Below are 10,269 nucleotides of genomic sequence, written 5' to 3' on the forward strand. Positions count from 1 at the left end.
CATGAGGGAGAGCAAATATGTTGTATTCTTTTATGAGTATAAATTATATGAAATATGTACTCTTTTTCATTTACTAGGATTTGTTTCCATTGATTTTTTTTTTCTAATAAGGTTTTAATGAGACATATTTTATATATATAATGGGTATCTAAGGGGAAGTATTATAAATATCATAATATATATGTAAAGTAGATACCCTTGCTTAGTGTCAAAGGGCCAAGTGGCATTCCTCCGTTACTCCATATGTGTAGACCATGTGTCATTTAGTTATACATAATTAGTGTCCAAATATGTCACATCCTAGTTGTCATATTTTCAATAAATAGTGGTCATTAGTGGACTTTGTAGAGTGGTCATTTGGAGATGAATTAAAAATTTCATAACTTTGTTTCTTTATTTTATTTAAGTTATATATATATATTTTAATATTATAGTTTTTTGATATCCGTGTTACCGTGGTGTGTCATTTTGCTCTTCATACGACATTTCTTATTATTTTTTTAATATTTCCACTACATTGGCCTATGTATAACATTGGATTAAATTACATGGACTATATTAAAACTTTTGAAATTACAAGAATCAACATCAAACTATAACCATCGATACTATATTTAAAAACTAAACTAAAACCATAAAATGGAAAAAAAAAAAAAAAAAAAAAAAAAACTTTTAAAATTATAGGAAACAAATTGAAACTTGTGTACAATCATATAAACAAAATTTGTAATTTAACCAAGTATTATCTCAATTTAAACGCTCAGCGAATCATAATGAGACACATCGTTGAAAATAAAGTCATAACTTTTATAAAATTGGAAAAGAAATAAAGAGAAGTGAAAGGGAACAAATAATTGTAAATGGGAAGTTTGAAGGGTTTAGGAAGAGAAGGAAAGAAAGAATGAAATGTTGTGTAATAGTTTGTTAGAGAATTATTGGAGTTCTCTCTTTTGGCCGTTAGATTATTCAGAGCATCTTCTCCATTTCTCACAAAACCCTAAATTTCCTAACATAAAGTACACTACTTTATGAAACATCAAAAAAGCTTCTAAAAAAGAAGCACGGATATCGATGGAAAAAAAAAAAGCAAACAAACAAACAGAAAAAAAGAAATAAGCCAAAGTCGAGTATTAAATTTTCATAAACATTTTCATATATTGTTGAATATTAATAAAAGAGGTGATTCCATATTTTCATTATATCGTAAAAATTTAATGACTTTGATATAAATAATAAACATTTTAATTTATTTAAAAAGTGAAAATTTTATATTTATTAATTTCAGTATTTTTATTGAAATTTTTGTATATAAATGGATTTAATATCGATATAAGACGTGAATTGATATTTTCATTATAGTATTAAAAAAATCGATCAAATATAAAAAAAAATAAGTAACAAAATGTCAATAGTTTGAATAAAGTATAAATTAATAAATAATCTAACTAGTTTTAAAAGTGTAATGTTTTTATTCATTATTCTAAATTTTTTAAGATATTTATTCATTATTCTTAATATTTTTTTTGAGTTTTTTTTTAATTACATCGATATTTTATTAACATTAATTTTTAAAAAAATTGAGAATTCGACGTTTCCATGGAGAGAGATGACATTTTAAAACTGGTATAGAAGAACCTTTAAGCCATATATTAATTTAAGACTTCCTTTTACTCTTCATGTTATCAAAGTTCTAAAGTGCAAGTTCCATTATTTTTTTCTCATTTTCGAATTTGATTTCAATAAAATGAAAAAGAAGTATACTGGTTATTGGATCTGAATGTGTGGAAATTTTTCTATACTACTTCTATTTATATTTGTCAAATCGATATAGTTTTAATTAAGAATGTTCAAAAAATCTGATAATCCGAAAAAAACAATCAATCCAATCCAATTCATGTCTTTGGGTTGAGTTGGGTTCAAATAAATGAAAAATTTATAGATTGAGTTGGTTCATAGATTCATCTAAAATAATTCAAACCAACCCAAATCAATCCTAATTTATTATTAACTTTAAAGTTTAGATATTTTTTACATATAAGACGATTATATATATATATTTAATTTCATTATTGTTTAGATAATTTATTCTAAAAAAACCCATAAAAATAGATTTTTTAGTACTTTAGAAAGAAAATTTTCATTATATAAAGTAAAATTGAGATGCTAATCTTTATTCAATATATGAAAATAATTAAATTAAATTTTAACGTATTAATATTTTACTTCTTTCTAGAATAAAAATTTAAATAAATAACCTAATTGACTCAATCCAACCAACGCAAATATTTTATGGTTGGGTTGGTTGGATTGGGTTAATTTTTTAATAAAGATTATTTGAATTGAAGAAATTTACCATATAAATAAATAGATTAAAAAAATCTTTCAATCCAACTCAATCCAATCCACGAATATCCTAGTTTTAATAACGTGTGTACTAAAAGAAAGTTTTAGAAATTTTCTTGTGAGTGGAATGTGAGGTTGAGGATTTTAATGATGGCATTTTTGTTGTTATGTTTGAAGATTTCATTTTGTTTTGTTTGTGTAATAATTATGAATATGAGATTTGACATATCTTTTAAATCTTTGAGAACAGAGTCTGAAATTCAGTTTAAAGTTGAGTACTTCAAATTCAGCTTTCAAGTGAAGAAGAGATTCTTTCAGAAATTATTCCACTTGGAATTTTTCTTAAAGGGAATTTTTGGTTATTGTACTTTATTATTATTATTATCCTTATTATTTTCTGAAAAAAAAAAAATTGTTTAATTAGTGGATAGTGTTGAGTTTTAAAAAGAACAAAATAAAGCAAAGTCAACTTAACTTAAGCCTAGTATAAGATTTGAATTCCACCACATTTGTAATATTATATTAAAAAGTATATAACAATGATTTACACAAAATAAATAAATTATCAAAAGATGTGTAATCTTTTGTATGTCTATGAAGAAGGGTATGAACACTATTTAGAGATAGATATATGGGGTGAAAAATCGAATCTCGAACTTCTATGTTTATATTTATAACATATTTTAATTTAATCCATAACAATTGATATTTGTATCAAAAAAAATTTAATTACAAATAGACGTGGGGGATTTGAACCACGGACTTCTTATTCCTTAGTATATACATATGTCAGTTAGTCCAAGTTCTTTTTGACTTTGTCAAGTATTTTTACATTAATATTTATAGTTTAATGCATAGTTTGGACTTTTTTTTTACTTTTTGTCAAATCATCGTCAAATACTTGATGGTGAATTCATTTTCAAGTCTTGACGTAGAGGAACATATATTTGATCAACTTTTGAAATATCAATTGATCCTTATATTCACTAAACTATGCTCAAGTCGACATTTCTTAAGTCTTTAGAGTTATATATAACACTTAAAAGTCATTGACTAAGAAAGAATAGTGATTGGAGTGAAGTCTTAACAAAGATAGTCATAATGGAAAAGTGCAAATTTTTTATTTATTATTATTATTATTACTATTATTATTATTGACAAAAGAGCTCACCAAACTAGGAAAAAAAAACAAAATCAGCTAAATCGCCTTCAAAGGGAGAGTTTATGTTTCTTGTACTTAAGAAAGTAAAGTTATATATCAAACTAGTTTAAAAGGTTTTGGTAGATTTTATGGCATATTTCATAACAATTTCATATACCTTTTTTTTTTTCATAATATACCTTAAGGTTATTTGTCTAGTCATACTTGCATTACATTTCTATTAAATAACATATATAAAAAAAAAAAAAAAAAAAAAAAAAAAAAAAAAACAAGCAAAATGAAAAATTAAACAATAAATGATGATGACAAAACTGTCCAGAAATTTATAAAAAATAAAATAAAAATAAATAAATAAATAAAAAGAAGAAGAAAAAAAAAAAAAGGAAAACACTCAAATAGTCCATTCATTATTGAATAAAGTGATTGGATCACAGATTTAGTCCACATTAGTATTTTTATGAAATTCAATATTTTTTCTTCTTCTTTTTTTTTTTTTTTTTACATCATTGAAAGAAAGGCATACATTTTGTTGATAATGAAGAAGCTTATAACAAATAAACAAACTTCCTACATTTGGCTTTAAGCATCAATCAATCTATTTTTACAAAAATTTCAACTTTTTCTGCCATTAGAGGATGATGATGAATAGAGCAATGAGGAAGCAGAGAAGCTTGTATTGCTACTTTTTGGCAGCAAGCTTCTTGTTGACATCTTTGAAGAAGATGTTGCAATTCCAACTCCATTAACATTATTATTATTATTATTATTATTTGAGCTTTTGTTGTTCTCTAATTGCCCACCATTGGCAGGGGAGGAGCTAGCTTTGAGCAGCACATCAACTTTTGCATACTCTTCCCTTTCATGTTTGATTTCTTTCAGCATTGCCTCCACGTCTTTCATCGTCGGTCGTTCATCGGGTGACGAGTTTACACATAGTAACGCTATGCCTAAAACTTGCATCATCTCCTCTATTTCTGTCTCTGGTCTTGATTGCAAGCTTTGGTCAAGGACTTCATTCCCTCTATTTCTTCTCACCCAATCTACAATGTGTAGTCCATCGGGTATCGTTGGGTCGATCGGTTGTTTTCCTGTTAAGACTTCGATTACCACAACACCGTAGCTGTAGACGTCGCTCTTCTCGGTTATCTTCATCATATAGCCATATTCTGAAATGGACAAAAATGGAAAACTAGATCAGGAAGATTTGTAACAATGTAGGCTAATTAAGATTGAGACAGCAGGGTATGAGGATCAAAACACAATCTCATTATCTTCTAAAGTTTGTCCATCTCATATATTGAACTCGTTTTCGCTATAAAAGGCGGAAATTTTCGAGTGATTTGAAAGAAAATGCTTACCAGGAGCAATGTATCCATAAGAGCCTGCAACGGTATTGGATGACCGGCCGAAATCTCCATTGTCAATAAGCTTGGCGAGACCAAAATCAGCGATATAGGCCTCGAATTCGAGACCGATGAGAATGTTGTTGGCCTTAATGTCCCTATGAACAATTGGAGGAACACAATCATGGTGTAAATAGGCAAGGCCTTGTGCTGCACCTAGTAAGATTTGGTACCTTAGATCCCATTCCAAGGCATTGCCATTTCTCTCATGTAGAAGACTTCCCAAACTACCATTCGGCATATAATCGTACATTAGTAGTCTCGTATTCCGATTCGAACAACAGCCCAAGAACCTCACAATGTTCTTGTGGCGTATTGAACCTAGAGTTTTAACTTCTGCCGAAAATGAATCACGTACTCCACATTTGTCATCATTGTAGCTGTTGTCCGTTGCCATCATTGTTGGCCACAGCTTCTTCACTGCAATCACTTCTCCATTATCCATTTCGGCTCGATATACCATCCCCGAACACCCTTTGCCAATCACGTTACTATCCACAAGACGCCTCAACACTTCCTCAACAGAGAAATTCAGCTTTTGGAATGGTGTGAATTGCCAAGGCCATGTCTCTCCCAGCTCCGAATCCTCATCTTGAATCATCGTTCGAGCTCGAATCACCGCGACTACCCCCATTACTGTCATCACAACTGTCAGGACAATGAGCAATGCAATTGCTAGCTTCAACTTTCTTGATCTCCTTGCATCATCCCCATCTCTCGAAATTCCTTCCCCACCTAAATCTGTTGAGAAACACGAATCTCGAATTGAAGAACAGAGACCGCTGTTGCCTGCCAAGTCGGCCGGGGAGAGTTGTCTGAAAAGTTTGTTGTCCGGAAGATAACCAGTAAAGTTATTGAAAGAAATGTTAAGCAAGACGAGATTATCGAGCCCGGCAAGTGGTTTCAAATCACCCTCAATCCTATTATGTGAAAGGTCTAGAACAGAAAGCTTAGTGAGTCCAGACATTTGAGAAGGCAATGTACCAGTGAACCCATTACAACTAAGGTTGAGAGCAATCTCAAGCGATTCAATCGAACCTAACTCGATTGGTAAGTTCCCGGTCAACTGATTGCTACTCAGATCAAGTAGTTGGAGACTTGAACAAAGTTTGAGGGATGTAGGGATTGTTCCTGAGAAAGTGTTTCTTGCAAGAATGAGCTTATTCAAAGAAACAAGCTGTCCCAAACTAGCTGGAATCTCACCATCAAATTGATTAGATGAGACATCCAAAACTTGGAGAAGAGAAAGAGAAGAAAGTGACTCAGGCATTGGACCTTTCAGTCCATTGTTGCTAATATCAATCATTTCCAAAGCTCCACAACTCCCAATCTCAGCAGGCAAGGACCCTGAAAGATGGTTTCCTGACAAATCAAGGAAATCCAAGCTTCGTAGAGCGCCAATCGAGTTGGGAATCTCCCCTGCAATCCGATTGTTCCCAAGCCTCATTCGGATAAGAGAAGTGCAGTTACCAACATCAGGTGGCAATGTGCCAGAGATATCATTGGAAATCAAAAGAAGCTTTGTCAAGTTTTGGAGGTGAAACAAACCAGGAGGAACACTGCCTGTTAATGAATTATGAGACAAATCAAGAGCTTGAAGATTCGAACAATTTGATAAACTCGAAGGAATGCTTCCTTCAAGCTGATTCTGCCAAGCAAAGAACACATTCAACTTCCATAACATACCCAACTCGGGTGGGATCAAACCAGAAATCTCATTACTATCAAGCTGCAACTGCAAAAGATTCGTAGCATTCGAAAGATTCGAAGGAATCGACCCGGAAACATTATTGCTACTAATCATAAACTCTTCAAGCGAAGGAAGTCCCCCTACTGTTAAAGGAATAGCCCCAGAGAGAAAATTCAAAGAAATATCAATCTTTTTCAAACTAACACATTCACCAATTTCAGGTGGGATTGTCCCAATTAACTCATTCTGCCATAGAAACAATTGCTCAAGCTTCTGCAACTTACCAATCTCCTTTGGAATAGAACCAGATAGACTATTTTCATAAAGAAACAAGTTAACAAGCTCAGAACAGTTACCTAACTCCGGCGGAATTTCGCCGGAGATCATAGTAGTGTAAATGGACAAAGTTTGAAGCTTTTGAAGTCTACCAATAGAGTTAGGCAAAGAACCTGAAACTCTAGTGTCAGCCAACCCCAAAATGCTCAAATTTCTGCAATTCCCAATCTCCTTTGGGATTTCTCCAATGATATCTCTGTTTCCACCAGCTCTAAATATCTCAAGATTCCCCATTTTCCCCACTTCAGAAGGGATTCCTCCACTCAATCTATTATCAAACAAAAGCAAATTCTTGAGTGCTCTACAATTAGTGAGCTCAACTGGGAATTTCCCAGTCAACTGATTGGAATTCAGGACCAAATCCTCAAGCTTCTGGAGCTTTCCAATGGTTGTTGGGATTGTTCCAACAAGGTTATTGGAGCTGAGATCAATGAGAGTAAGCTCAGAACAGTCACCAATGTGAGAAGGAATGGGGCCAGTGAGATTAGCATCAGAAATGACAAGTCTCTGAAGGGAGTGAAAAGAGGAGAGATTAGAAGGAAAAGGGAGTTGAAGAGGGATTGAAATGATGTTGATTTCAGTGACAAAACCATGAGGAGAACAAGAAATGAAGGTCCAGTTACAAGGGGAAGAGTCAAGGAGATTCCAATTGGAAAAAACAGGGGAAACAGAGGAAGGAAGAGGATTGGAAGAGTGAAGCCATGAGAAGAGAACTGAAGCTTCATGGTTCGAAGCAGAAAAAGAAGAATGAGTGAAGAAAATGAGGAAGAAGAGAGAGAATGGGAAGAAGAAGAAGAGGAATTGGATGGACATTTGCCTCAAATTCCAAACTTTTGTTCTTGGGTTTGCATAATTTTGGGGTTTGAAAACTCTATCTCTCTATCTGTGTGTGAGTGTGTTTATGGTTCTTTCTTTGTTCTCTCTCATCTTCTGGGAGTGTGAGTTTTGAGAGTGTTTGCTCTTCCTTGCCATGGACTCAAGCTCAAAGAAGAACAGTGTACAAATACCTAGGATTTGTTTCTAAAAAATTCAAAAAACAAAAAAACAAAACAAAACAATTATATTGCCATACAAAGCAAAACCCACCAGAAAAGAAAAAAAAAAAAAAGAACAAAAAAAACTTAATAACATATTAAAGTCCTTATGCTTTTATTATTTATAATAGGTTAGCTCCATTGGTAACAAATTAGTATGTATGATGATTATTTTCAAAAGTTCAAGTATATAATAATTTTATTTTTATTATAAAAAATTCTCATAAAAATTAAGTATCAAATTTTTTACTTCTAATTAATTTATGGATACATATTAGATAGAAATCTCCTCAAATCCTAATAACACATTTCATATAATAGAAAGAAAATTTTAAATACACAAACTAACTGTTGTTACACACTATAATTAAGAAATTGAATTGTTATGAATATATATAGAAAAGACTAAATCTCATGTCAAAATAAACCAAATTAGAAGCCCAAAACAGAAATTTAGCACACTTTGAAAATATAAAAAAATAATGGGAAAAAAGAAAAAAGAAAGCAGGAAAAGGACCAAAAGATAATTAAGAGTGGGAGAGAGAGAATTAATTAGTAATAAAAAGAAAGGGGAAATTATTTAAAAGTCCAATGTCTTGAGATCGGAGAAGGTGGCAGCATCAGCCACCACTCTAATATTAATCAAAAAGTACCAAAATAAACAAATTTACAAACTTACTTCCTTTGTATTAAATTATTCTCCCATTTCTCTAAATTTTGTGCACAAAAACTTTCATAATAATATTTTTTTAAAAGAAAACTTATAATTAAATAAATATTATAAAATATGGTTTGGTAGATTAGTTCACGCGGCCTCTGCAGAACCCACATGACAAACATCAACAAATCTCTTCTTTTTTTTATCATTATTATTATTTTAAAAAAAACAAAAAACAAAAAACAAAAACCTCTTCTTCTTTAACGTAACAGTTGGTTCCCAATACATTTTATCTTTTTAAACTTCATCAGAATTTCAGAGAAAAAAAATGGTAAAGAAAAGTAAGAACAGACACAGACTATTAAAGATCAATTTCAAATCCATGCACCTAAAAAAACCCTATTCACTCTTAACTCTATTCTTTTACTACATAAGTTAAAGGAAAAAAATTTGAGTGCAACCAGGCTAGAATTGTACTCTATAAAAATATGTCATGTGACAACAACAAATTAATTGAATTTATTTTATTTTATTTTTACTATGATTAAAAAAAACATTTGATTAAATGCAGCGTTCATTGTTCTATGTGAAAATGAGTGGAGATTTGACTTTTCAATTCTATAAAAAGAAATAAAATATGTGACGATGAAAGAAGAACGATATATTGTACATTTATAAGAAGAGGAACAATAAATATAATGATCTTGTCGATATATATGTTACTTATGAGTATATCACACCTCAATTAACATTTTCTGGTTAAATTATACGTTTATTTGTAGTTTTAAAATTTTTACATTTTTAAGGAGTTAATAAACTTTAATTGGTTTCTAGTTAAGTATGTAATTTTTCGATTTTGTATGTAATAGATTCTTGAATTTTTAGGTCTCATATATTAGAGAGACTATAAGATACAAAATTATGAGTTCAGGGATTAATTTTAGATAAAACTGGGGGTTTTTCGAAAATTTATTATACAAGTTTCGTTTGTTAACTATTTTGGTTTTTGAGATTTGACTTTTGAAAATTGTGCTTGTTTCCTCTTAATTTTCTTATAAAAATTTTCAACTTTCCTAAATAAAAGAGTTAAATTTTTAGCCAAATTCCAAACATAAAATCAAGTTTATAAATACTATATTTTGTATTTTCAAAACTTGTCATATTTTTTGAAAACATGGTAGAAAATAGATAATAACACCATAAAACCTAGAGTGGAAGAGGTGTTTATAGACTTATTTTTTAAAAATAAAAAATAAAAAACTAAATTATTACCAAATGTGGCTTTAGCTTTTAAAATTTAAGACTTAATAAACATGCCGAAAATTGGGACTTAATTATTAGACATTTTTAAAGCTCGGAAGTATATACATTCACTTTAAAAAGTTTAAGAACCTCAAATTTTTAATTTACCCTAATTATTTTTGTCGAGATTAGTAATATTATATCAATGTAAAGATATAAGAGAAACAAAGCTAGATTTTAACCTTGGACTAATTTTGGATGCCCACCAAGAGGGTTGTTTCTCAAGGGTTAAAAATGGTTTTTTTTTAATATATAGTTTGGATTGAAGTTGTTTTTCTTGTCTATAATTGCTTGGACATTATTTCTTGTTCTATCAGGTAAAAGACAGAGGAAAAATAAAA

The 10,269-nt window shown here is 30.5% G+C and overlaps 1 protein-coding gene across 1 annotated transcript; it reads right to left on the reverse strand.

Annotated features, from left to right (window-relative positions):
* Positions 1-4,031: 4,031 nt before the first annotated feature.
* Positions 4,032-7,898, reverse strand: LOC120092933 (receptor-like protein kinase 2). Its single transcript, XM_039051182.1, has 2 exons — positions 4,864-7,898; positions 4,032-4,671 (listed from the first exon to the last, which is right to left on the reverse strand). Exons 1-2 carry the CDS (start codon positions 7,745-7,747, stop codon positions 4,118-4,120), a joined length of 3,438 nt encoding a protein of 1,145 aa, XP_038907110.1. The 5' UTR covers positions 7,748-7,898; the 3' UTR covers positions 4,032-4,117.
* Between the last annotated feature and the right edge of the window lie 2,371 nt (positions 7,899-10,269).

Source organism: Benincasa hispida, chromosome 12 (assembly GCF_009727055.1).
Source record: "Benincasa hispida cultivar B227 chromosome 12, ASM972705v1, whole genome shotgun sequence".
Taxonomy (NCBI): domain Eukaryota; kingdom Viridiplantae; phylum Streptophyta; class Magnoliopsida; order Cucurbitales; family Cucurbitaceae; genus Benincasa; species Benincasa hispida.

What these genes read in the sequence shown, in the direction of transcription:
- LOC120092933 (XM_039051182.1), bottom strand. Translation starts at nt 7,747, where the DNA reads ATGTCCATCCAATTCCTCTTCTTCTTCTTCCCATTCTCTCTCTTCTTC. An exon ending in TTATGGATACATTGCTCCTG is followed by an intron (nt 4,672 to 4,863) that starts GTAAGCATTTTC and finishes TGTCCATTTCAG; the next exon opens with AATATGGCTATATGATGAAG.